This window comes from Meles meles, chromosome 16, assembly GCF_922984935.1.
Source record: "Meles meles chromosome 16, mMelMel3.1 paternal haplotype, whole genome shotgun sequence".
Taxonomy (NCBI): Eukaryota; Metazoa; Chordata; class Mammalia; order Carnivora; family Mustelidae; genus Meles; species Meles meles.
In genome coordinates, this window is record NC_060081.1 from 64,401,540 (window position 1) to 64,428,239 (window position 26,700).

General features: G+C 57.8%; 1 protein-coding gene across 2 annotated transcripts in view; it reads left to right on the forward strand.

The window, feature by feature from the left end:
* Positions 1-24,598, forward strand: part of PLCG1 (phospholipase C gamma 1) — a 37,121-nt gene extending 12,523 nt beyond the window's left edge. Inside the window, exons 3-33 of one of the 2 annotated variants that reach the window (XM_045980813.1) lie at positions 9,106-9,258; positions 9,373-9,466; positions 9,668-9,715; positions 11,949-12,033; positions 12,125-12,208; positions 12,445-12,479; positions 12,703-12,775; positions 12,868-12,969; positions 13,207-13,325; positions 13,419-13,504; positions 13,578-13,698; positions 14,113-14,281; positions 14,412-14,534; positions 14,615-14,716; positions 14,796-14,983; positions 15,241-15,441; positions 15,525-15,644; positions 15,733-15,913; positions 16,828-16,905; positions 17,702-17,805; positions 17,973-18,069; positions 18,286-18,355; positions 18,860-19,017; positions 20,363-20,459; positions 20,604-20,828; positions 20,905-21,053; positions 21,839-21,953; positions 22,058-22,219; positions 22,336-22,424; positions 22,513-22,697; positions 22,877-24,598. In XM_045980813.1, coding sequence (XP_045836769.1) covers positions 9,106-9,258; positions 9,373-9,466; positions 9,668-9,715; positions 11,949-12,033; positions 12,125-12,208; positions 12,445-12,479; positions 12,703-12,775; positions 12,868-12,969; positions 13,207-13,325; positions 13,419-13,504; positions 13,578-13,698; positions 14,113-14,281; positions 14,412-14,534; positions 14,615-14,716; positions 14,796-14,983; positions 15,241-15,441; positions 15,525-15,644; positions 15,733-15,913; positions 16,828-16,905; positions 17,702-17,805; positions 17,973-18,069; positions 18,286-18,355; positions 18,860-19,017; positions 20,363-20,459; positions 20,604-20,828; positions 20,905-21,053; positions 21,839-21,953; positions 22,058-22,219; positions 22,336-22,424; positions 22,513-22,697; positions 22,877-22,919 — 3,656 coding nt within the window. In that variant the 3' untranslated portion in view covers positions 22,920-24,598. The remainder of the gene's footprint in view (positions 1-9,105; positions 9,259-9,372; positions 9,467-9,667; positions 9,716-11,948; positions 12,034-12,124; positions 12,209-12,444; positions 12,480-12,702; positions 12,776-12,867; positions 12,970-13,206; positions 13,326-13,418; positions 13,505-13,577; positions 13,699-14,112; positions 14,282-14,411; positions 14,535-14,614; positions 14,717-14,795; positions 14,984-15,240; positions 15,442-15,524; positions 15,645-15,732; positions 15,914-16,827; positions 16,906-17,701; positions 17,806-17,972; positions 18,070-18,285; positions 18,356-18,859; positions 19,018-20,362; positions 20,460-20,603; positions 20,829-20,904; positions 21,054-21,838; positions 21,954-22,057; positions 22,220-22,335; positions 22,425-22,512; positions 22,698-22,876) is intronic. The other variant, XM_045980814.1, reaches the window with a different exon arrangement.
* Positions 24,599-26,700: the final 2,102 nt, after the last annotated feature.

Sequence of the window (26,700 nt, forward strand, 5' to 3'; positions counted from 1 at the left end):
AGGAACTCAAGTGCCTTATTGATCTCTGTTTACCCAGGACTCAACCCAGGGCCAGACACTGAGGAGATAGGTGCCTGATACGTGTTTGATTAGATGATGGAATGAATGAACTAGCGGTAAGGGGCAACTGCTCAGCTCTCTCCCAGCTTTGAGTTCTCTGGGTGGGGCCTCTTTCCCTTCCTTCCTTTGGGGCCTGAGCATGCTGTTCCCACCTCTGAAATGGGTGGGATTAGTCTAGTGTCCTAGGCAGGAGGACTGCCTGCCTGGGTGGTGTGAAGGCTCTGGGGCCATGCAGAGGGTCCCAGTTCTGCCATGAACCACCATGTGATCCTGACAAAATTCTTTAGAGCCTCCATTTTTCTCATTGCTCCAAAGAGGAGAGTCATCTAGAATCTAGATGATTCATGTGCTGGCAACAATCCTTTACAGCTGTAACCTGAAGCAGTTAGTACATACGGGTTCAAGGTCCTGTGTAGGAGGACCCCGCAGACCTCCATGCAGCTGTCTGAATGGCCTTTTCCTGTTTATCAAGGTGGGAGAGAGCCAGATGCCCAGTCAGGCCTGGCTGCTCTTCTCAGTCAGGTGTTTAGGGAGCAGTGACTGATGAAACCCCAGCCAGAAGCAGATGCTGAGCTCTGCCCTGGTACACCCTGGACTCCCAGGATTCAGCCAGGACCCTTGGAAGGGGCTGTGGCCTCTCTCCTCTGCTGCTACACAGGCATGGGAAGGAGAAAAGCCCCATTCTCACCTTTTCTTTGTTGCATGGCCCTCCAACCCCAGGTCTCCCAGCCTCCAACCTTGTCTATAAAATGGAGGTAGATAGCTCCCCCACCCCTCTGCTTTTGACTTCCTCTCTGGTGAGATCTGGGGGCTGCTTCTGTTGGAAGATAGGAGGGGGAAGTTCATAGTCTCAGAATAGAGAGGGGAATGGAAGGCGGGGGAGGAGGGTCTTGCACAGCATGGAAACCGCTGGCCGGTTCAGTGCCCCTCATTCCAGCTGTGTTAGGTTCTTTTCCCAGGGTCTGTCCTTTCCTCTCCTTGGGTCACCTCCATCTTTCCCTTCAGAGGTCTGACGACTCTTTAAAAGCTGTATCTTCTAGTTGGTACAGCTACTCTGGGGGCAGAGCCCCTTTGTCTTTGGCTCCCTCTCAAGGGGGCTCTGGGGGGCAGTGCCTATCCTACCCTTGGGCATCGTGCAGGAACCTGTGTGTAAGGGTGGCGGGGGGAGAGGGCCAGGAATTGGCCACAGAGCATTTCCCTTGTGGCTTCCTTTCTCCGTGTCGGCATCCTTTGAGGGAGAAAGCTCGGCTCCATTCGTGCTCCCTTGCCCTGGGTGTGTAGTCTTTGGAGGGTGATGAAAGGTGGCTGACTTGAGGGGTGGGGGCAGCTGGGAACGGCCCATTTGTTTATTCCCCGCTGTGCTTGGAGCGGGTTATAATGAGAGAGCATTTGGGGGGGAAGTTTGTATTGTTGGTTTTTGTTTTTGTTTTTTGTTGTTTGTTGTTTGTTGTTTGTTTTAGTAAGATTTTATTTTTAAGTAATCCCTATACCCAACATGGGGCTCAAACTCATAACCCCCAAACCAGGAGTCACATGCTCTACCGAATGAGCCAAGTGCCCCATTTGGGGGAAGATTTGCACACCTCTCTTGATCCCTGGGACTCGCTTTCTGAATCTCCTGGTGGCTTAGGCTTAGAGCCAAGCAGGGCAGGGTGCTCAGGGAGCCCTGCCTTTTCTACTCCTCAAAGTTCCATTAACTTCCCATAGTTCCCACCAGTTGCAGGAACCTTTGTACAGGGACTTCCCAGCGTTCGCAGATTGCCCGACCCCCAGAGGCCATGCCCCCACCCCCATGCCGCAGCCGTAACTGGTCCTTCTTTTTTCTGTCCCCTTGGTAAAGCTCACCAACTTTTGTATTTGCATATTTGTTGTAGCTCCTCAGCCTTTGTCGACTGCAGCACCTCTTCCAGGAAGCCATCCCTGATACCATCTTTGAGCATCTGTGGCCTTTGCTATCTTTGTTAGATAATGAACTCTGGAATCTAACTTGTGTGTTCATTCCTGCTCTTTAGCACTCTGTATACATTTTGAGGCCTTCCTAGGACCTGAATTTGGGGAATGGATAGAAGAGTTGAATGTAGCTTCTTCCTTCAGGATCTCCTCACAGGCCAGTGACCTAGATCCCTGGAAGCACTAGAATGTGCATCAGCGTGGAGCACTGGCTATGCCACCAGCCTGGCACGTGCAGAGGCTTGCGGGGGGGGGGGGGGGGGGGGGCATGGGCTGAGAGCTGATGTCCTGGGGTCCTTGCAGCTCATAGCTTTGATTGGACTTGGCCTTCTGGGGAGGGCTGGGCTTTCCCCACCTTCCCCCAGTGCCCTTGCAGGGCTGGACAGCCGGTCCTGGAGGGGATCTGGGGGTTCACATCCCATGAGTTTGGGGTAATGAAAACCCTCAGAGGGGAAAAACCTGTGCAGGCCGGTAATATTCACTTACCTCTTTCCAGCTCTCTAGATTAAAAAACAAAACTCTTCATGTTTACCATGAGTTGAAATTTTTTTAAGTTGCAAAATGTAGGTGCATGTATTTCTCTTTGAGTAACTTCTACAGTTTACATCTGTTAGTTTATGTACTTTGTAAAAGGAAGAATGCTCTTCTTTTTTTTAAAGATTTTATTTATTCATTCGACAGACAGATCACAAGTAGGCAGAGAGGCAGAGGGGGAAGCCGACTCCCCGCTGAGCAGAGAGCCCAATGTGGGGCTTGATCCCAGGACTCCAAGATCATGACCCGAGCTGAAGGCAGAGACCCAACCAACTGAGCCACCCAGGCGCCCCAGGAAGAATGCTCTTCCTATGAAAAATAGTTCAGGGGCACCTGGGTGGCTCAGTGGATTAAAGCCTCTGCCTTCGGCTCAGGTCATGGTCTCAGGGTCCTGAGATGGAGCCCCGCATGGGGCTCTCTGCTCAGCGGGGAGCCTGCTTCCCCCTCTTTCTCTGCCTGCCTCTCTGCCTACTTGTGATCTCTCTCTCTCTGTCAAATAAATAAATAAAATCTTTTTTAAAATTTAAAAAAAAAGAAAAGAAAAATAGTTCAGTGAAAGCATGTTTCATGTCCAGAAATTTGTGATCTGTGCCACTTCCTTCTGGTTTTTTGTTGTGCTGGTGGTGGTGGTCTTGGCTCTATGTTCATCGTTTGCGGGGAGGTTAATTTTCAGTATGTCCTCTTGTCTCTTTCTGGTGAGATCGCTTTAGTGTCTGTTGACATCTCACAGTCGCTCAATGAAGAAGGGCCAGGAGTGGTGATCCTCTTTTGCAGATAAGGGAGATGAGGCTCAGAGGTGGGGCTGTGCCTCCCACCTGCCTTGCCGGTGTTTGGTGCTCCTGGTTCCTCTCTGTACATCCTCCTTGTCTGGTGGGTAGTTAATTGGCCAGTAGGTTTGCAGGACCTCTGTCTGTGTAGGGCTGTTTGGAAGGTGGCCTCACTGGCAGCAGGGGATGCTAGGACGCTGGTTCCTGACTGAGAAGCTTGGGTCTAATTTAGAGTCTTGGATTTGATGGTGGGCTCCCTTCTATCCCTTCCAGGGCCTGCCGTGGTCAGAGTGAAGTCTGTTGTGGGGCAGGATTGGCTGGCTCTCATGAGCTGTACTCATCAAGATACCCTGGAAAGGCTTGGTGCCCTGCCCCCGTTCCCCCGCCCTTTCTCTTCCCTGGGGACTCTGCCTGGTGTCCTGGAATGCTGCCTCTCTGCACCTCCCTGCCGCGGCTGTCCTGATGCACTGGGCAGGGGGATGACTGGTGGGGCACTTGTGGCTCAGCTTGATGTCTGGGAGCGGGTGGGGGGGGGCAGGATTCTAAGACCAGAAGCAGTCTACCCTCAGAAGGACCTTGCACAGACAAGTCCTCTAGGGTCATTGTCTTCAGTCCCTTCCCAGACTGTAGGCTGGCTGCCTGCCATTGAGCTTGTCCCCTTCATGGCACCCTCTCCTCACCCAGGGGAGTAGGTGTTGTCCCTGGCTTGGGGACCTACTTTCCTGCAAAGGCAAGTTCTGATCTGGCCCTGCGAGCAGCAACACTACTTTTTGCTGCTGTCTACCTGCCGGCCTCCCAAAGTGCTTGGGATGAGTTGTGTGACTCAGATAAGGAAACTGAGGCTCTTAAAGGGAAAGCAGCCACCACTGCTCGTACACCCCGAAGGCAGTTGCTTTCCAGGCCTGACTGACCTGAGCACTCTGCTTTGAGTAAGTGCTGATCTCTAGTCTCATGGTCTCTGGCAAGGAATCTGTCCCTGGGCCAAGACAGGAGTCAAGGGAGGGTTTCCTTGCCTGGTCCTGCAGGCTCTGGTTTTGCAGATTCAGTCTTGTAGCATTCTGCCTCAATGCTTAGGGCCGGCCCCTGCCACCAGGCAACGCGCATGTTTTCTTCTGCATAAAAGTCAAAACAGAAACCAGTCCAGGGTTGGGGGTGGTCAAGGCAGGCCAGGCTTGATCTCGCATGTGAATGTTTTTATGTAGTTGGCTGTTCACACATGAACAGTTAATGGCTGTCCCACCCCTAATGAAAACTTTCGCTTTATCCCTCACTTGCCAGTGAGGCCCATCTATATGGATTTGAGAATTGATCTTGGTGAATTCAGTCTGTTGGTTTCCCGTTCTGATACGCATCCTGTGTGAGGTGGTGGGGTGCACATGCCGCCAACTCCTGGTGGGTGTGCAGGTTGGGTGCTGTAGGCTCAGGAAGCTGCCTCTGGCTTAGCGCACAGCTGCAGGCACTGATCTGAGCTCTGGCCTCAGGAGCCCCACGCCTTCATGGTGCCCCATCCCTGCAAGACCCCTTTTTGAGCCAGGGAAATGGCTGCTTGGATTCTTTCCCTTGGGTCGAGGCAGCTACAGCCTAGCTTTACCTCTCCTAGGTTTGGGCCCAACCCCAGCAAAGCCCTGGCAGTTGGCTGTAGTTCTCTCCCCTGCTGCTGGCTTCTCTGGGCCTCGAGCTGATGCACTAGGCACACAGGCCAGGGGTCAGTCTCCTTCAGGTATCAGTGGGATCATTGGTTCTTGACAAGGACCTTACTGTACTAATGGGGAAACAGAGGCCAAAAGAGTGAGGGCCTGCCTAGGGCTGCACAGCTAGGATTTAAGACCTGCGTGGTTCTCCTCTGCTAGGCCTGGGCAGCCTTTAGGAAGGGGGATGGTCAGTGCAGGCCTCCTAAAGGAGCAAGAGGGGGCAGGCTGCCACCAGAACCCCCAGGCTTCTGCCCAGGGCACCAGGCAGTCTGGCCATCAGAAAATCCTCAGCTCTCAGAGCTGGCCTGTGATGCCAGGCCCTGACCCAGCATGAGTAGTCCTTCATTACCTCAGAGCCTCTTGAGGAGGACTGGTGGATTCTGTATCTTCATGAGAGTATGTGGGTGATTAAATGCCCGGGCAGTTTATCTTGTCACTGTCTACTACAGCCATGTTCGGTGTGGTGATACACATACCATTCCTGAAGCATGGGCCTTGGGGACCCGGTCCTTGGAGGAATGAACATACCATGCTTCTGGATGGGCTGAGCTGGCCAGGGCGTGCCGATGGAACCCCAGGCCCTCTCAGGTTGGAGCGAGCTTGAAGCTGGACCTTTGTCCTTGGTGAAGGCCTACACTCTTCTGCTGCACAGGAGGCTGGCCTGGACCCCTGGCTAGGGGACCCTGGCCTTTCCCTCGGAGAGTTCCCCTGTCTCACTTGTGTGTCTCCGACCTAGCAAGGAACTCTCAGTACCCTGGCTTTTCTCTTCCCCAGTGTTCCTTGAATGTTGTTTTCCCATGGTCTGCGTGAGGGATGAGTGCTGGGTCATGGGTCTCTGGGAACAGGGTGCTAGTCTCCTGCTCTTCTAAGCAGTTCTCCTCTCCTCCCGAAGCTCCCAGGTCCTGGGAGGGTGTCTGTCCCTGCCCTTCCTGTCCCACTGCAGTTCTGACCCAGACAGCTGGGATGGCTCGGCCTCCCCCTCCCCCCAGCTAGGGCAGAGGTCATGCCTGTCCCAGGGAGTCTCCTCCCCTGATGGCAGTCCCTGGGGGACCAGCCCTGGCTCTCTCAGGAAAAAAAAGACCCTTCTGTGTTTGCCTCCCGGACAAGGAGGATGGGAAGTGGGGTTGGGAGGTGGCACAGGCAATGATTTTTAAGAACATGGTAGGGCATCTCACCCTGACGTCCTGTCCCTTCAGCCTCCTGTTGGCTTGATGCGCTTGGAGGGCACTTCCTTATGGTGGCGTGGGGTACAAGGGACCAGGTTTGGCCAAGCCAGAGCTTGGGAAGCTTGGACACCTGGCCTGGAGCTGCTCCGTGCCTGTGTGGTTCCTGTGTTGGGCAGGAGCCCAGTCAGCCTCCAGCCTGGTCTCCGTGGGAATGCGCCCAGGAGCCCAGGGCAGGCCAGAGGTAATCCTGGGTCCTGCTGGTGGTGTGTGTGGGGGGTGTGGGGGTGTGCGTGGGGCTACACGTATCCGGCCTCAGGCTTTGAACGGACCCTCCTGCTGCCTGCCAAGCAGTAGCCACGTCATGGGCTGCTTCTCACGATGGGCGGGCAGCTGAGCACTCAGACCCTGGCCTACATGCATTTGTGTTTGTGAGGTGGTGTGCCTGTGTGAGAGGTGTGGGAGGGGATGACAGCAGCTCTGCACCGGAAAAGCATACGGGTTTCTGTCTTCAAGGGCAGGGTTTGTGGTTATTCTGCAGTTTCTGATCTGGGCATTTCCCCTGTTCAGCTCCTCCTTCCATCCTTGGAAACTATCTTCTCAGGCTAGGTTTTTGTGAGTCAGTTCCCCCGACCCTCCCTGTTTCTACCTGAGTGTAACTCGTTTTTAAAATGCCACTGCCGTTTTGTGGCCCCTTCCCCCACCTGTGTGCCTCCTTTACTGGTTTGCTCCTTCAGTCCTCCAGCAAGTATTGCATGGGCTCTGCCTGGCCTGAGCGGAGATGACGAGTCTCAAGTGGTGTCATGAGGAGTCAAGGGCATGATTACCACAGAAGGCCGCTTCTGGGTTGGGTCTTTGGTGGGAGAGAATGGAGCCTGGGAGGTAGACAGTCCACCCTAGGGCCTTGGATGAAATGGGGGGGACAGGAAGCACTGACTGTTCTTGCTCTTGGTCCGGCTTAGTTTATTTATTTATTTTAAAGGTTTTATTTATTTATTTGACAGACAGAGATCACAAGTAGGCAGAGAGGCAGGCAGAGAGAGAGGGGGAAGCAGGCTGCCTGCTGAGCAAAGAGTCTGGTGTGGGGCTCGATCCCAGGACGCTGGGATCATGACCTGAACCGAAAGCAGAGGCTCAACCCACTGAGCCACCCAGGTGCCCCTCTAGTAAGTTTAGATGGAGCAGAGAAGATGTGAGGGAAGAAGCTGGGACTGTAGATCACTGAGCCTCATCAGGAAGGGCCTTGAAAAGGGCACAGAAGGAACATGTTCTCCGTAGTGAGCAACCACAGGAGGAATCAGAACAGTATTAGAAGGATTCTGAAAACTTAAGAAGAGTGGCTCACTGGTGAGGAGGGTGGGGGCAGGGCTGCTGACAGGGAAGGCAGGGCTTTTTCAGTGAGAGTCCCAGGCCTGAGGGTTTGATGAAGGCACACGGGAGCAGGGAGAGCAGGGTCCAGTTAAAACCAGTAATGCTGTGGTGGAGAGCTGGGGTTGGGGCACAGCTGTGGCTTGGAAGGGGTAGGAAGAGAGCCTGGGGATTTGGGCCCTTTGGGACAGTGTGGCCTGGGTGGTGCACAGTTTGGACTGGGAGGACTCCGGGACAGACACTAGCTGGCAACATGCTGGGGCTGCTCCTGGCTCCAGATCTTCCGGGCCAGTCTGTGTTGAGAGCATTAGAAGGGGCTCTGGTGCCAAGGGAGTGCTCAGGGAGAGTCCTCTCTGGTTGCTCAGCCAGGCTGCTTCTGTTTGAACAGCTCCTCCCTAAATCTGTCTCATTATCTGACTTGGAAAGTCCGTCGTCGTCCCCCCCACCCCAACAAGGATCCCACCCAGCACGGGGGGGATCGTGTGGATGTGTGACTGGTGTAGCCCTTCCCCACGCTGTGCACTGCTGGGGCCCTCTCCTGGCCTGGGGTCAGAACCTGTGCCCTTAGCGGACTTTGGTGAGGGAGCAGAGGGAGGGAACCTGCATTGAATGAGCTCCCATGCGCCATAGATGGGGCTGGGTACTTTTGGCTTTTAGGACTTTGGATCTTACCAGCACCCTCACCGTTACTGCTACCGCATTCACACAGGAAGGAGTGGGATCAGAGCAGTCACTGCTGAGGTCACACAGCTAACGGGAGGTAGATGGGATTCTGCTTCAGGCAGTCTGGTCCCAGAGTCCACGTGTGTTTTTTCTACCATGCTGCCTTCTAGAGAAATTCAGTCAAGCCCTTGACCTTACATTTGGTAAAAGTGAAACTAGAAGTTAAGTGAGTCACTCAGTGTCATCTCCCTTGTTAGTGGCCAAGGCAGGTCGTCTGCCATTCGGTCCTGTGTGCTTCCCGGATCCGTGCTGTGTGAGGGCAGGGGAGCACGTGCAGGCCCTTGGACAGCCAGGGTGGGAACCATCCCTTTGGATAGCCGCTGCCTTGGGAGACTAGGCCTCTTGCTGAGACTTGCTTGGGGATGTCTTTGGGGTGATGGGCCGTTCAGGGATGTGTCAGTTGTCCGAGCTTGACCCCTCATTCTTCCCACAGATCCTGAGACACGCTTGGGTCTGCCTAACCCTACCCTGGGACTTTACAATTTGGTTTGTGTACTTTGTGTCAGGAAGTGGTCTTTATAGAAGAGCCTTCAGCCCTCCCCAGTTCTCTCTCTAGACTCCAGCTTTTCTCCAGGTCAGAGTGACCTGCCTACATTCTCAGCAAGGGAAGGCACAGAGGTCGGGGCCCTGCTCCCCCGACAGCTCTGCTTCTAGCAGAGGTCTGTCCTCAGACTCAGACTCACTCTCTCGTGTCACCCGGTAGGACTGTGAGTACTCTTGGCTCTGCCCCTTGATGAGGTGTCTCTCTTTGTGGTCCCTCCCTAAGGGGGAGTGAGGAAACCAGGCTGCATTCATTTCAACACTTGACTCAGAGACCCCAGCCTGACCTTGGTCTCTTTACCTTCCTAGTTGACATTCGGGAAATCAAGGAGATCCGCCCAGGGAAGACGTCGCGGGATTTTGATCGCTACCAAGAGGACCCTGCTTTCCGACCAGACCAGTCACACTGCTTTGTCATCCTGTACGGGATGGAGTTCCGCCTGAAGACCCTGAGCCTGCAAGGTTGGTGTCGCGGGGCTGGAGGGGGTCGGGGCTGGTCGGGGGCAGGTAGGCACTGGCTCCAGGCTCAGCGTGGAGCGCGTGTCCCCAGCTCATCTCCCTGCCCCTTGATCACAGCTACATCTGAGGATGAAGTGAACATGTGGATCAAGGGTTTAACGTGGCTGATGGAGGACACACTGCAGGCGGCCACGCCTCTGCAGATCGAGAGGTAAGGACCCCGCACCCCCACCTCCAGCATAGCTCCCCGTGAGCTAGCCAGGGGAAGGAGCAGATTGTGAGGTAAGAGAAAAGGTTCTAGGGAGCAGCGGCAAGGACACAGGCCTTTGTGTGCGCAGACACCGCCTGCTGACCTCCCTGGACCTAGTCTGGCTGGAGAAGTGGCTCTCACTTTAGGCTCCTCTCCCTCCAGGTGGCTGCGGAAGCAGTTCTACTCAGTGGATCGGAATCGTGAGGATCGGTAGGTACCGGGGTGTGGCTCTAGCCCAGCTGGTGGGTTGTGGCAGCCAGAACAGTAGCCGTGCCTGAGCAGCTGTCCGGAGAACCAGAGGACTCAGGGGGCCTGTGTCTAGGAGGGCTGAGGGGCAGGCAAGCAGTTCTGACACGGGTAACTTCCTGCAGAAAGTCCTCTGAGGGTCTTGGTGCAGACTGGTTCTGGGCGTCCTGCAGAACCGGCGATGGTGGCGTGGCCTTAGTGTGTGAGGGGATGCCTTGAAGCTCACAGATTTGAGGCCACTGTATGACAGGGGGGCCAGGGAGAGATGGGGACAAAGATCAGTTCATGGTGAGGGCTTCTGACTGTTGCCGTGAAAGAGCTAAAAAACCACGGAGGGTTCTGAAAGGAAGCATCCCGTGACCTGACTTCGGTTGCACCAGACTGCGGCTGCGGCTGGAGAGTCCAGGGTGGGGCAGAGCCGGCCAGCTTGGGCAGGGAGCTGTTTCAGCGTTCTGGATGCGAGATGAGAGGGCGTGGCTCGGGGCGGAGGGCAGTAGCACATGGTCGGATTTGGACTCTACTATGTTTTGAAGGTAAGAGTCCAGTAAAACTTCCGAACATTGATTTTAGTGTGCAAGAGAAAGAGAGGAGTCCAAGGTAACAGTTAAGCTTTTTGGCTGGAGAATCTGGAAAGGTGGAGTTGCTGTTGACTAAGATGGGGAAGCCATGGGAAAAGCGTATTTGGGGGAGTTTAGCGATACATTTGGGCCATATTCAGTTTTATGATACCCTTAGACGTCCAGGTAGAGATGTTGCATTGACAGGGGGGAAGAATGAGTTTAAGGGAGAAGTGGGGGCAGGAGATGTTACCGCGGGAGCATAGAGATGTTCCTTCTGTAAGCCATGAGGTGGGAAATCACCTGATAAACTTAGCAAGAAAAGGGAAGAGGGCCATGACCCCAGGCCACTCGGACACTGGGGATCAGGGAGGTGAGGAGGAGCTAGCCAGGGGAAGGAGCAGCTGGTGAGGTAAGAGAAAAACTTGGAGGGTGGAGTTTTGGAAGCTTGGGGAGGAAGGGGTGGTGAGCTGTGGCAGGCCTCGCCAGGTATGGACTTGACAGCGCAGAAGTTGTCAGTGACCTTGAGGAGCGGGGAGCGGTGTTCAGGGAAGGAAAGGGAGCATGGCTGATTCCTTCAGGGTGCTGCTGTGCAGGAAAGCGGAGAAGGGAGTCGTGGCTGGAGAGGTCAGCAGGGTCAAGACAGGTGTTTTGGTGGGATGGATAATAGCTTGCTTGTAATGCTGATGGCAGAGAGTTGAGAGAGTTTGGTGATGCAGCGTTTCCTAACCTGCAGAGCGAGGACCCTGAGCGCCTTGCTTCTGGGTACCTGGGGGTCAGCTGAGCTGGCACGGGCAGAAGCAGCACGTGCCGAAGCATACTTGCCAGTAGCAGCCAGGGCCATGTGGTACAGGACTGAATTCTGGGAGGGATTGTGGTGCTGTCTGCCAGGCCCTTGGGCAGAGGAAGAGGGATGCCAACCCTCCCCACCTGACACCAACCTCCAGGAGAGAAAGGCTTCCCTTTCCCCCATCTTTTCTATCCTTTTGCCAGACAGTGTCCCCTAGCCCCACATCCTAGGCAGGGCACCCCTCGAGGGCAGGGACACTTCCCTGTCAGACTCCGGGGGAGTGCCCAGTTGCCAGCAGTGATATTTTGCCAAGCACGATCCTCTCTGGCTACCACCCCCCTCCCCCGGCCCGCATCCCATGCTGGGTGCTGAGACACAAACTCCCAGCATTCCAGGGTAGTGGGTCAGGACTCCCTGGAGCTGCCCCCAGGGAGTATGTGAATGAGCTGTGCGGGGCCTGGAGGCTCACAGGGGAAGGCTGCCTCCTGTGTCTGGGTGAGCCAACAGCCCCTAAGATTGCTGGGGCCAGAGGTACAGGCTTGACCACTGAGACCTGCAGATTGGCCCCCCTCCCCCATGCCTGACCCACTTCCCTGAGCCTGTTCACTCCTTTCTTGCCAGAATCATGGCCTTTTTCTTTGCCCAGATGAGGAAACTGAGCCCTAGAGAAAGGAGGGGACTTCCTTTGGTCACCCCAAGTGTTCTGATTTAGCCCCTTCAGGACTCCAGGTACCAGGAGTAGTGCTTATCTGTCCAGCCCAGGTGGACTGAGTCCCAAATGGACTCAGCCAACAAGTCAGAGGTCATGAGAGTTTGGGTGAGGCCACTGGGAACGTCCCTGTTTCCTCAGTATATCAGCCAAGGACCTGAAGAACATGCTGTCCCAGGTCAACTACCGGGTCCCCAATATGCGCTTCCTCCGAGAGCGTCTGACGGTAAGCACATCCTGGGCCATCCGCTGGCAGTGAGGGTGCCTGGGAGCCCCTGGCCGTAGGCCTGACCAGAGTCCCGCCCTGTGCCACGTAGGACCTGGAGCAGCGCAGCAGTGACATCACCTACGGGCAGTTTGCTCAGCTGTACCGCAGCCTCATGTACAGCGCCCAGAAGACGGTGCATGAGCCACCTGCCCTCCCGTGGCCCCTGCCCCTGCTCTCCCACCCCAGCCCCAGCCCTGCTTGCCTCAGCCCTGCCGCCCTGCTGGAGGGCTTTCGGGTGCCATTTCTCCAGCTCTGCTCCTCTTGAGGCCCGCCCACCCCTGTCTGTTGCCCCAGCCTTTCTTCCTGAAAGCCCTTTTCCCATGCGGCCTCCCAGGGGCTCTCGCTCTGACCAGCTTCTGTCTCCTGCAGATGGACCTCCCCTTCTTGGAAGCCAGTGCCCTGAGGTTTGGTTTGAAGTGGGGCGGTGGGCTTCTCCCCGGGGCCTCCTTCCTCTCTCCCCTGGTGACTCCTGGTACAGGTGGGAGGCAGTGGGAGGGGGTAAGCCATGCTGGACCCTTTTGGTCATCTGTGCTGGCTGGGAGCTGGGCTCTGCCTTCCAGGGGGCCCTCGTTGTCTGGGGGCTGCACCAGCCACCTGGCTGCCAGGTGCTTCCCTTCTCTCCCACAGGGCGGGCGAGCGGCCGGAGCTCTGTCGAGTATCCCTTCCCGAGTTCCAGCAGTTCCTCCTCGAGTACCAGGGGGTACGGCTGGGTTGGGCTGGGCCAGGGTTCCTGGCTGCGGGGGGCTGGGCTTGTCGCTGGTAGCCTCTCATGCCCCCCCCCCCCCCCCCCAGGAGCTGTGGGCTGTTGACCGGCTTCAGGTGCAGGAGTTCATGCTCAGCTTCCTTCGAGACCCCTTGCGGGAAATCGAAGAGCCATACTTCTTCCTGGACGAGGTGAGCCCTGCCTCTCACACCCCATACATCGGAATGGGGGGCACTGACTGGAACCGCACCCGGGTCCCAGGAGCCAGATTCTCCTTAGGGCTGCCACATTGTTCCTCCCCGCTGTCCACCTTGTCCACCCCCTTGCCCACCGTGACAGACGCTGAGCGTCCTCTCCTTCCCACCACGGCCAAGCCAGTGGTCTGGGGTAGTGGCTCACTCTTGTCTTTCCTTCCTGTTCCTGGACAGTTTGTCACCTTCCTGTTCTCCAAAGAGAACAGTGTGTGGAACTCGCAGCTGGATGCCGTGTGCCCGGACACCATGAACAACCCTCTCTCCCACTACTGGATCTCCTCCTCCCACAACACGTGAGTGGCTCCGTCGGCACCCCCTGCCTCCCCGGCCCTGACTTCGGAGGGAGGCACTCATCCAACCACCCCTGCCTTTCCTTCCCTGTGCAGGTACCTGACCGGGGACCAATTCTCCAGCGAGTCCTCCCTAGAAGCCTACGCCCGCTGCCTGCGAATGGGCTGTCGCTGCATTGAGTGTGCGTGGGGGCCGGGGTGGGGGAGTAGGTTGGGGGGACCTGCCCTCTTGACCGTGGTTGTGTTCCTGCGCAGTGGACTGCTGGGATGGCCCAGATGGGATGCCAGTCATTTACCATGGACACACCCTTACTACCAAGATTAAGTTCTCAGACGTTCTGCACACCATCAAGGAGCATGCCTTCGTGGCCTCAGAGTGAGTGGGGGTGGGGGTCAGCTGGGCTCCAGCTCTCTCCTATGACAAAGGGTCCCCTCCAGTGCTCTGTCGCCACTCCCCGTTTTTTATCTTTGTCCTTCTTGGCCTCCCCTCCTTTTTTGCTGCTTGCTTGAGCCATCCTTCCTAAGCCCCTCCCTGTTTCCTGCCTCCTCGGCTCCCCCCTTCATGGGTTCTTCTCTGGCCTGTGGAACAAACTAAAGCTCTACCTGTCCTCACCACGTGCTTCCTTCCAGCGGCTAGGGAGGAACGAAGTTCTTCTCTGGCTAGCTGCCCTCCCGACACGGCCCCCAGGCCCTTGCTTCCTAACACCTTTTCTGAGCAGCTGTTTGGACTGGGTGTTGACCCCTCAGAATTGTAAGGTCCCTGTCACTGCACTGGTCCCCTACCCTGCAGGTACCCTGTCATCCTATCCATCGAGGACCACTGCAGCATTGCCCAGCAGAGAAACATGGCACAGTACTTCAAGAAGGTGCTTGGGGACACACTCCTTACCAAGCCCGTGGACATCGCTGCAGACGGGCTCCCCTCACCCAACCAGCTCAAGAGGAAGATCCTCATCAAGGTAGCGGTGGGGGCGCCCCACCCATCTGCGCGCCTCTCCTGGGCCATGGCTCCAGCTGGCGGTCTCAGCCTAGGTGAGGAGGCAGCGGCTCGGACTGGGCTGGCGCTGCATGTCCTGCTTGCTCCCACAGCACAAGAAGCTGGCAGAGGGCAGCGCCTATGAAGAGGTGCCTACGTCGGTGATGTACTCCGAGAACGACATCAGCAACTCCATCAAGAACGGCATCCTCTACCTGGAGGACCCCGTGAACCATGTGAGTGCAGGGCCGGGCTGCGCATGGGGGCTTGGTGGAAGGAGGCCTCCGTTCATGGGCCCCACTTCGCTCTCTCCCAGGAGTGGTACCCGCACTACTTCGTTCTGACCAGCAGCAAGATCTACTACTCTGAGGAGACCAGCAGTGACCAGGGCAATGAGGATGAGGAGGAGCCCAAGGAGGTGAGGGGCCAGCCCAGGGCTGGGGGCCGGGCCGGGGTCAGAGTCACCGAGTGTCTTTGCCGTTGCCCTCCCCCCGCAGGCCAGTGGCAGCACGGAGCTGCACTCCAGTGAGAAGTGGTTCCACGGGAAGCTCGGGGCGGGGCGGGATGGACGGCACATCGCCGAGCGCCTGCTCACCGAGTACTGCATCGAGACCGGGGCCCCTGACGGCTCCTTCCTTGTGCGGGAGAGCGAGACCTTCGTGGGCGACTACACCCTCTCCTTCTGGTAACCCAGTCCCAGCGCGTGTGCTGCACTCTGTGGTGCCCCCCGCCGAGACCACCGCTGTCTGGTGTTGGTCTCTGTTACAGGCTCTCACGTGGAGCGTGATCTCCTCACGGGCATGCACACGCATACTTTTCTGGGTGCTTTGAAGCCCCTCTGCGGGTCTGCCCAGCCCCTGAGCACCTCGGGCGCCTCGCTTGGGCTGGAGCATGGCGTTCTGGGCCACACCTGCTTCTCACCGCCTCCCTGTCTTCCCACAGGAGGAACGGGAAAGTCCAGCACTGCCGGATCCACTCCCGCCAGGACGCTGGGGCCCCCAAGTTCTTCTTGACAGACAACTTGGTCTTTGACTCACTCTATGACCTCATCACGCACTACCAGCAGGTGCCCCTGCGCTGCAATGAATTTGAGATGCGCCTCTCAGAGCCTGTCCCGCAGACCAATGCCCACGAGAGCAAAGAGTGAGGGAGGGGCTGGCGGCTGAGGGCTGGTTGGGAGGGACCGGAGTCGGGGAGGCCAGGGATTGACTCGGGCCTATCTTCAGGTGGTACCACGCCAGCCTGACCAGAGCTCAGGCCGAGCACATGCTGATGCGTGTCCCCCGGGACGGGGCCTTCCTGGTGAGAAAACGGAACGAACCCAACTCCTACGCCATCTCCTTCCGGTGAGGGGCGTGGCCTGGGGTGCTCTAGGTGGTGTGGGGCCATGCCCGGATCTGGTCTTCCCTGACCCCATGTGACCGTTCTGTTCAGGGCCGAGGGCAAGATCAAGCATTGCCGTGTCCAGCAGGAGGGCCAGACAGTGATGCTGGGCAACTCAGAGTTTGACAGCCTTGTGGACCTGATCAGCTACTACGAGAAGCACCCACTGTACCGCAAAATGAAGCTGCGCTACCCCATCAACGAGGAGGCGCTGGAGAAGATCGGCACCGCTGTGAGGGCCTGGGCTGGGGGCAGCATGGCGGGCAGGGGCCCTGTGCTAGCTGCTGGGCGCTCGTGGGGCAGTCTGGCTGTGGGAGCTCCTGGACAGGTCCCTGTGCCCAGCTGGGGGCCATGGCATAGGTGCCAGGACAGTGTCCTGGGGGGTGTGTCATCTGCGAGGGTGTGTCTGCAAGAAAGGGCATGCGTTAGGGGAGGAGGTTAGCGGCTGCGAGCTGAGTTCTGGGGTGAGGAGGTCCTGGAACTCACACAGGGAGCAGTAGACCCAAGGCCTGAGGCTTCACTGGCTGCGCTTGGACTAGACTGTCGCCAGGGCAGCGGGGAGAGTAGGCTACAGAAGGGCGGCTATGGAGGGAAGGGGCACGGGGGTAAGACGAGTGAGGTAGAAGGCTACAGAGATGGCATAGGGGCCAGGCAGGGCTCAGTACTGGGATCATGGCGTTGGACAGAAGGAAGGCTCTAGGACGGGAGGTCCCCTTGAGACTTGTCGTCAGTGGGCACGGGTGTCCAGGGAAGGGGCTGCACCCACTGGGGCTTGGGGCTGGACTGGTGGATTGGCAGGACTGGGGCGGGGACACCTGGAGGGAGGGAGGGAGTCACTGGGCTAGAAAGTTGAGTGTATGGCACCTGCGGGAGCCCGCTGCAGTCAGCTCAGCAGCTGTTTGGGCCTTCAGGAACAGAGAGGTTTCAGAATCATGGGGTTTCAAGGGTAAGAAAGTGGAGAGTAGGGAGGGCCAGGCTACACCCATTGAGGTCTGAGATGCTGGTGGACCCGACGCCAGGGAAGGGGCAGACTTGGCCTTGTGCAGCAGGACACATGGGCCTGCTGCACTGATCGAGGGGTCTGGGGCAGCCGGTAACCACTGTTCTCTCTGGGTGTTAACCTATCCCATTCGGTCCCGTTGGCAGGAGCCTGACTATGGAGCCCTGTACGAGGGACGCAACCCTGGCTTCTACGTGGAGGCGAATCCTATGCCAACTTTCAAGGTACAGCGTCAGGCCTCTGGCCCAGGAAGTGCGGAGGCGGGGGGTCCCCAGCGGCTGAGGGCTTGCATTTCTGTGCTCAGGGGCCCATCTGTGGTCGTTGTGGAGAAGTGGTGCTTGTGGTTTTCCGAGGCCTGAGAGGTTGTGAGATGTGTGGTTTGTGTATGACCACAGCTCTCCCTGGGCTGACCCCCTCCCAGACCTTGTCCCTGGGGGTCCGCACTGACCCTTCCAGATTGTTCCCAGGGTAACTCCCCTTTCCTCCTGGGTGGCAGCACGGCAGGGGCAGACCACACTGGCCAGAAAACTTTTTTCTTTGCTCCTCAGTCCCTCGCCTCATGAAGATCTGTCAGAGAGGATCTTCCTCTTTCTGCTTCTTTCTCTAAGGGGCTAAGGAGTTGTGCCCTGTTTCTCAGCCCCTTCCCTCAGCAGCCAGGGAGCCCGGGAAGGAGGTTCTTTTCTTCTATTTTCCAGATGAGGACTGATGGGGTCCCAGCCATGCCCATAGGCTTTCAGGTCCCAGGGGAGGCACTCGAGGCACCCACACACACTCTCCCCCTAGCCTGCCAGCCCTGATTCCCAGGGACAGATGGAAGGTTCTTCCTGGGGTCCAGGTTGTGGGGCTTGCAGGGGTCCACCTGGACTTCAGGAGTCTCCGTGGCAGAGGCCCTGGGACTGCCTCCATCACATCTGTCCTGGAGTCCCCTGTAGGTCCAGTGGTGAGGACTGGAGCTGGGCAGGTGGCTCCAGGTCAGGAGGGGGGTGAGGACTGCCTGCTCTCACCGCTGCCCCCCTGCAGTGCGCCGTCAAGGCCCTCTTTGACTACAAAGCCCAGAGGGAGGATGAGCTGACGTTCACGAAGAATGCCATCATCCAGAACGTGGAGAAGCAGGACGGCGGCTGGTGAGGCTGGTGCCCGGAGCCACAGCCGTGGGGCCGGGGGTGGGGGGGTGGGGCACACGCACCAGCGGGCTGGCTGTAGCGGGCTCCCGTGGGGGACCTTGGCAAGGGCTCCCCTCTTGTGGGAGTCGGGGGTGGTTGCTGAGGTCCGTGCCATGTTGCTCCCACAGGTGGCGGGGGGACTACGGGGGGAAGAAGCAGCTGTGGTTCCCGTCAAACTACGTGGAGGAGATGGTCAGCCCCGCAGCCCTGGAGCCCGAGAGGGAGGTGAGTGCGGAGCCATGTGGGGGGGACACGCCAGTCACACACAGTGACACAGCCACTGTCACTTGCAGTCCACTCCCACCCCTGAGGGGCCCCAGTTTCCAGGACACACGTGCCGTTTGTGTTGTGGGGTGTGCTTGTTGCGTGCACACAGGGCCCCCCATCCACGCATGTGTACAGCAGACGTGCTGACGCACCTGTGGGCTTTGCTTTCCACAGCACTTGGACGAGAACAGCCCCCTGGGGGACTTGCTCCGGGGGGTCTTGGATGTGCCGGCTTGTCAGATCGGTGAGCCCCCATGCCGTTTTCCAGCCCACCGTTCCTCAGGGTCAGGCTCTCCTTCGTGCTGTCGGCACATGCTGAGGGAAGAAGCCAGAGGCCGCCCTCCCTCTGAGCTCTCCTTGTGCTTGGAGTCTCCCTTGATGCCCTGGGCTCCTGTCTTCACCTCCAGCTTTGAGCCCTGCGTGCTCACCGGAACCAGGCACCATGGGAGACGCAGATGGCTTGTGGACCTCCGCTCTCCTCCGGAGCGAGGTCCCGGGGTGGGGCAGCGGACCCAGGGGGAACAGACTGGGGTTTGAGCCCCAGCCCGCTCTTACGGCAGGGACTTTGCTCGGAGCCCTGACGTCCTCTGCTGTCACATGGGCCTGGCCCAGCAGCCTTGGCTGCCTCATGGTGGGTGGGGAGGAGGACAGGTGGTGAGGGGACTCAGAGTCTAGGGAGCCCAGTGCCTGGGCTGTGGTGCGGGGGACGCAGAAACATCTTGCCAGCTCTGTTCTCTTGCTCTCCCAGCCATCCGTCCTGAAGGCAAGAACAACCGGCTCTTCGTCTTCTCCATCAGCATGACTTCGGTGGCACACTGGTCCTTGGATGTCGCTGCCGACTCGCAGGAGGAGCTGCAGGACTGGGTGAAGAAGATCCGAGAAGTGGCCCAGACGGCAGATGCCAGGGTGAGGCGCGTCTGGGGGGGATGCGTTGGCAGCCTGCGAGCCTCTTGGGGGGTGAGGCCTGCGGCCTTGGGCCCCGCTCTAGGCTGGGAGCCGTGGGAGACACACGGAGCCAGCCCTGCGGCTGTCAGTGCGGAGCTGGAGATGGCCATAGGACACCCCTTGGGTCTGCCTGGTGGGCACTTGCACAAGCTAGCGCGGAGGCCAGAGAGGTCCTGGACTGGAGGCAGGAAGAGCGGGCAGTGGGGTATGGGAAGAGGGCTTCGCTGGCAGGGGGAGCAGGCAGGAGGGGCAGGCCGGAGAAGCTAGATGCGGCCGGCCAGGGTGGGTGGAGTCTGATGTCTTGGGGGCTGTGGAGGTACCAACAGGCACGATAAGAACCTGAGAGTGCCCCTTGGTTTTGGCAGCAGCCGACGGCCCTAGTGCCATGACAAGGAACCATGGCAGTGTCGTGACCAGGGTTCGGGGGCCGTGGGCAGTGGGGTGTGGCAAAGGGAGTGCGTCTCGCCGTTGCCGGGGCCAGGGCAGGCTCGCGTGCCGACTGCTGGAGGAGCCAGCGGGGAGGAGGAGGCCTCTTCTGAGCCTGGGGTGACCGAGAGGAAGTATTGGTCAGGGTTAGGGGGATGGCCGTTCCCCCAGTGGTTGGTGTGGGAGAGGAGGCTAGAAGGCCACAGGTCTGTGGCTGCTTTGGAGAACGGGGACCCTTGAATCCCACAGTGAATGGAAGGTGCTGAGATATTCCTGGCAGACATGCTGGTTAGGGGGATGGATTCTGGGGTCTGGGCCGGAAGAGGGAGTAAGACTATGAATGTAGGAGCCCCTGATGGAAGAAAGTGGGCCTCTGGAGGGGGGGCGGTGAGGACAGGATAGGGCGCATTTGCGAGTGGCCGTGTTGCGGAGGTGGCTGCACTGAGGTCGGGGGAGCTGAGCTGGTGAGCTTCTGACCACTGAGAGGTGGGGGAGTGTCCTCTGGGCACCAGAGACCGAGCCAGAGGCCTGCATCCCCATGGAAGTCAGAGGAGGCTACCTTTTTGCCTAAGGGAGGCGGGGTACCCGAGGCTTACACAGCATCGCTGGAGGGCGCAGCCTGCCCCAGGACCCTGAGCTGTCCCAGAGGCATGGGTGGTGGTGAGGATCCCACCCTCTGAGAGTCTTGGAGGGCAGGTGTGCCCTTTAAGGCAGAGAAGAGGAAGGATGGTTCTGAGGTGGGGCTTGAGGACAGAGGGCCCTTGTTTACTGTCCGGGGGGGGTCTGGAAGAGGCAGGGGACAGGGAAGGGCTGGGAGAACACCGGTGCTGTGGGTGCACCCTTCTGCCGGGCGGGGGCTACAAGCTGTGTGTGTCACCAGCTCACAGAGGGGAAGATGATGGAGCGCAGGAAGAAGATCGCCCTGGAGCTCTCCGAGCTGGTTGTCTACTGTCGGCCTGTTCCCTTTGATGAAGAGAGTAAGGGCCGAGGCCCCAGCGGGGTGGGGTTGGGTGCCCTCGCTGGCAGGAGGAAGGGGGAGGAGAATTCCGTCCCTTTATATGGGGGTTGTGGGCGCTGCTTGGGTGGGTGGGCTCTGTCAGCATTCTCCCTGTTTGGCCCAGAGATTGGCACAGAACGTGCCTGCTACCGGGACATGTCGTCCTTTCCGGAAACCAAGGCTGAGAAATACGTGAACAAGGCCAAAGGCAAGAAATTCCTCCAGTACAACCGGCTGCAGCTCTCCCGCATCTACCCCAAGGGCCAGCGGCTGGACTCCTCCAACTACGACCCTTTGCCCATGTGGATCTGCGGCAGTCAGCTCGTGGCCCTCAACTTCCAGACCCCAGGTGAGCCGCTGCCCTGGGGGGCGGGTGGGGCCCTGTGGGCTGTTGGGCCGGAGTCCGCTGTAACCCGCTCTTGCAGACAAGCCGATGCAGATGAACCAGGCCCTCTTCATGGCCGGCGGCCGCTGCGGCTACGTGCTGCAGCCGAGTACCATGCGGGATGAGGCCTTCGATCCCTTCGACAAGAGCAGCCTCCGGGGCCTGGAGCCCTATGCCGTCTGCATTGAGGTGCGTGCTGCTCGCCTAGGGGCTTCAGGGTGGCGGGGGTCGCTCTGCTGGGGCTCCTGTCCAGAGTCAAGGTTAGGGGGTCTGCGTGACTGGGGTGGGGAGGGGGGCACGGGATGGTTTCTGAGCTTGAGGAAGGCTTGACCACCCTCTAAGGTGGGAGGCAACTGAGCCTCCACTGTGGGGCTGGGCCCAGAGTGGTAAAGGCCCAAGGCAGGTGGGCTCGCTGGGACCGGGTCTCAGCCCTGAAGAGCCAGGCTGTCCAGTGAGGCCCGACCGTGGGGAGCCACCGCCTGGCAGGACAGGGAGCTGGTGCCAGTGGGGAGCCACCCGCAGGGGCCAGCAAGAACGGGGCTTGAGTGAGAGTGACCCCTGCCCCCAGCTCTGTTGGAGACCCGGCCCTGAGCCACCGAGCTGGTGCCTGCCAGCTGCCCGCTTCCGGGTGGGTGTGGCTGAGCCGCCTGGAAGGAGGGCTGGGGAGAGCATAGGGAGGATGTGCTCCGCCCCCCAGAAGAGATTTCTGTTTTCTTTCCCTGTGGTGGAGTCCTTTAAGAGAGGTCCGTGTTAGAACAGACGTGGATTTAATGAGGTAGATGCAGAAACTCCATTGAAAGCTGCCGCTAAAGCGAAGATTTCGGGCGCTGCTGCTCTTTCGGCCTTGACGCTGGGAACCATTTAGCGGGCCGCCTCCTTGGGGCCCAGCAGAGGGCGCACTGCCTCCACTGCAGAGTGAGGCCTGGGAAGGAGCAGAAAGGACAGTCCCCGGCCCATCTTGGCCTGCCTTCCAGGTACTGGGGGCCCGGCACCTGCCAAAGAACGGCCGAGGCATCGTGTGTCCTTTTGTGGAGATTGAGGTGGCTGGAGCGGAGTATGACAGTGTCAAGCAGAAGACCGAGTTCGTGGGTAGGTCTGCCTTCCCCATTCGCCGTGCCCTGAAGGCCCCTCCACACTAGCAGCTCTGTCCTCTCTAGCCAGTGGCCTGAGGCCTTTTGCCCTGACTTCCGCAGTGGACAATGGACTGAACCCTGTGTGGCCTGCCAAGCCCTTCCACTTCCAGATCAGTAACCCGGAATTCGCCTTTCTGCGCTTTGTGGTGTATGAGGAAGACATGTTCAGTGACCAGAACTTCCTGGCTCAGGCTACCTTCCCGGTGAAAGGCCTGAAGACAGGTGAGGACCCTTCCTAGGACAGTGCCTGGGACCTACCTGGGGCTGCGAGGAGTGCGGGGGGGTGGGCCCGCTGCCCGGCTTCCTCCCAAGCTGAGGGCCAGGCCTTCCTCCTCCAGGGTACAGAGCTGTGCCTTTGAAGAACAACTACAGCGAGGACCTGGAGCTGGCCTCCCTGCTCGTCAAGATCGAGGTTTTCCCTGCCAAGGTAACCACAGCGTGGCTGGGGGGCCGGCGGGCTGCATCCTCACGAGACCCCAGGGAGCCGCTGACCCCACGTGCTCTCCCTGTTGAAGCAGGAGAACGGGGACCTCAGTCCCTTCGGGATGTCTCTGCGGGAGCGGGGCTCCGATGCCTCAGGCCAGCTGTTCCATGGCCGGGCCCGGGAAGGTTCCTTTGAAGCCCGCTATCAGCAGCCATTTGAGGACTTTCGTATCTCCCAGGAGCATCTGGCAGACCATTTTGACAGTCGGGAACGGAGGTGAGGGGATGAAGGATGGGTAGCATACCGGAGAGATGGGAAGAACGACTTGCGGCCCCTTCTGGGTCCTTCTCTTGCTCCTGGGTAGAGGTTTTCGTTGTCTGGCGTTCTTGGCTTGGGCTATTCCACGGGGCTGCGAGGCCCCACTGTTGATAAGGACATCTCCTCCTTCTGTCCAGGGCCCCACGAAGGACTCGGGTCAACGGAGACAACCGCCTCTAGTTGTGCGCCAGCCTCGTTGAGAGCAGCAGGTGCCGCGTGCCTCATGGAGTGCTGTGACTGGGTTCTTGGGAAGTGGCCTGTTGTGGTGGCCATCCTGGCCCCAAGGCCCAGAGCCTGGATTCCAGCAGTGACTGCTAGACAAAACCAAGCCATTAACGAGATGTATTACCGTTTGGGGCCTCCATGCCCCCGGCTCTGGGTGAAGGCAAAAACTGTACTGTGTCTCGAATTAATTAAGCACACACATCTGGTCCTGACTTCTGGAGATGGACCCTTCCATCTGTGGGGCCAGGACCATGGCTGCCTCAGCCCGCAGCACAGGAGGCTCTGAGGAACCCCGGACCTTCTTGAGAGAGCAGCAGCCTCGCTGGACCAGGGAAACAAACCCAAGTTTACATTGTCCTGGAGCTTTAAAACCGCAGCTGGGCAGGGGTGGGGGTGGTTGGCCCCGAGCCAGGGCGGAGGAGCACAGGACCTGCCTGCAGAGGGGCTCCGCCTGCTCCACGAAGAGGACACAGCACAAGGGCGTGCTGCCCGCGGCCGGGGGCACTACCCAGCCCGCAAGATACAGGGGATCGTGTTAGAAATAGCAGCAGTGGGCGGCCCGGGCTGCCGTGGGCCATGGAGGGTTACCCTTCGGGCCACTGTGTGACGGGCCCGAGGAGGCAGAGCCCCAGGGTGCCGCCTGGAGGAGGGATAGCAGCACCTCACGACCTCAGGAGGAGGAGGAAGAGGACCCGGTCGCCCTGCGTCACCGCAGGCCACACCGTCTGCCTGCTGCCGGAAGCCAGGGGCGGCCCAAGGTGGATGGTCTGGAGGCGAACCTGGAGTACGGAGACCTGCTCCCTGGGGGCCAGAATTTGTGGATGTGCTGGCTGAGCCACGCAGCCACTCCTGCCACGTGGTCGGCGAGGGTGTGCCTCACACGCAGAGGCCACGGGCAGGTGCCACCGACAAGCGTGAGGTCTAATGGTAAGACAGACTGGAGGCCTTGGTTGGACACGGGTGCCAGGATGGAGGAGGAAGCGGCGGGGATCTTCCCCAGTACATTCAGGAAGCTCCTTCACACGCGGACCTGCCTCCTTCAGGGCGTCCTTCAGCGGGCCGCCGAGGGGGACCCCCCCATCCTAGTTCAGACTGAAGTCCACTCTCCCCGTTGAAGCAGCAAACTCGGGATCGGAGCCCGCAGCCAGCACAGCACGAGGATGCTGAGACGGTCCTGGGTGTTCACTAAACCAGTTGAAAGTCCTGTTACTGGGCATCTGTGATGTTGGAGATGGAATTTTAAAGGTTATTTTTTGCACACCCGTTTCTCACTATCTTCATTATTTCACATAGGTCTGTGATTTTCTAGGTCTTCCACTTCTAACCGGAAAGCTGCTTGGAGGGTGGGGAGCCAAATGAACGAACATGTCTGTGCACTGTGGCAGAACTGTTATTTTTATGGATTTTACAGCTCAACTAACAGTGTTATCTTTTCAAGATTTATATATTTATATACTCTTAAGAAAAACCACTGAGCCGTTAAGCCTTGTTATTATTCGATCCTAATAGTGATTCCATTTTCTATAGCTTACTTTTAGGGTAGAAGTTAAATTATTTAACATTCTATTAAACTTTCCATATCCTGGATTGTAAACCGAAGGAAATTATACTAATTTCTGAGAAAACGTATTGGTTTATTTAAACTAATTCCGAAGTTGTCTCTGCAAGTATGATATCCCAATCTTGTCCATAGCAAACATCTATATATGGTTTCCAGCGTTTGGTTTATTTATTTATTTTTTTAAAGATTTTATTTTATTTATTTGACAGAGAGAGATCACAAGTAGGCAGAGAGAGAGGAGGAAGCAGGCTCCCTAGCGTTTGGTTTATAATTTAAATATTAACAAAAATCTTAAGTTTTACTGGAAAAGCTTTAAAGGGACCTAAAAAACAATATTTTTCTTCTCAGTAGGCTAGTTGCTAAATTCCTTACTCCTGCTCTTCACCTGTGGAGGTATTCTTGGGGCAGAGCCCAGGGGAGGGGAGGAGACAGGCTGGCTGTGACCTGCATGTCCTCTGGGGACAGCTGGGCCGCAGACGGTAAGGCTGTTAGGAATGCGGTAGGTAGGGATGGGAGGAGAAGAAATAGCAAAGACTATCCAGATGGTCAGGTGGTTGGTTGGTTTGAAGGCAAAGAGACCGAGTGTGCTTTCCCTTAGGAATGAAAGAGGGTTAAGGCGTTGCCTGCTCTGTGGGTAGGTGTGGGGGCAGCTGCTATGCCTCTGGCTGCTTCTGTCTAGCTGGTGCAAAGATCCCAGAAAGGAGATGGAGAAGGTTGGGAAGGCAGCCCCACTGAAGGAGAGAGGCTGGGGTCCTGGCCTGTGGGCACAGAGGCACCCCGCTGCACAGCCAGCACACGCAAGCCCGCCGCCTGCCTCTGGGCTCAGGCTCAGCCACTTACTGGCCATGTTGGTGCCTTGAGATCTGACTGCCAACTAAGCCAGCCCTGGGTGCCTGTGCGGGCTCCTCTGGGGGAGCTCAGGAGAGCCACTTGTCCGGAGACCAGTTACCTGTGGACCATTTGCTGGGTGGTTATTCGGCAGTGGAAGCGGCGGGGGGGGGGGGGGGGTTCGGCAACTTCCGGTCAAGCAGATCTCCCCTCCTCTGGGCTAGGAGGTGGGGCGAGGCCGCCCTCTCCTCCGGCTTGACTGCAGACGGTATGTCGGGGTCAAGTGTGGCCACTAGCCCACCTGTGAGCTAGCCCAGCTTTCTGGGACCTGCCGGCTCTGGTGGTGAGTGGGAAGCAACCCAAATCCCCTCCTAGCCCGCAGAAGCCTCTCCTTTCAAACCAACACAGCACTCAGACATCGGGCGAGAAACCTCAGTGGCTTGCAACCCAGTCTCTGTGCCCAGACCTGGCTGAAAAGGCCATGGCCTTATCTTCCCCATGGTCTGTGCCGGTGTAGATCAGAAATGATGCACATACACACAGTTGCCTGCCTGGTGGATGGGTGGTGACAGGCCTAAGGGAGCCTGAGCAGATCAGTCACTGAAAAGATGCAAGTAAGTATAATTGTTTCTTAAAATGGAAATTAGTATACCCTGGTGTGGTAATTCACATACCACACAAAGTGTGGAGATACCAAGTTTTAAGCCAAGTCCGAGGCTGATGAAGAGGTAGAGATTCCAAGCATCCCTTTGCTGTCTGACAAGTCAGACCACAAAGACCTAACAGTTCCCAAGCTCACAGATTGGGGGCCAGTCCTGGTTCACTGTAGGTCCTTCTGAGAACCACCCTCTTGGAGAACTGGGATCCGTTTAGAATATTTCATGCCCACTGAGAAGGTTTGACAATCAGTATCAGGGTTCCTACTGCTCAGGTTCTTGGTGGCCCCCTGGCTTTCTTCTAGAGCTGCTCTGGCCTACTCAGGATGGTCCTTTTCTCACAGACAAGGTGGTGGGTGGGAGTTAACCTGGACTTCCCTGAGCCATGTTTTCCCACTCCAGGTTCTTGAGAGAGCTTAATCTATGAAGAAAGAGGTTCCGTGCTGGTCTTTCGTTAGGGGCCATCTGTCATCACAGGACAGGCTTGGCTTGTTGGTACTGACCATTTTTATTTTAATCAGAACATGTTCATTTACTGAACAAGTATCTTTCTAGAGTGTGACTTGGGGAGGAACAGCTCTGAAGTCCTTGCAGTGGCTTCACAGACCTGAGGCATTCCTGTCCCCTGCCACCCACCCACCTTCCCCTGCGACACTGCCTTTGCCTTTCATTTCAAGATCAATGTCTTGAT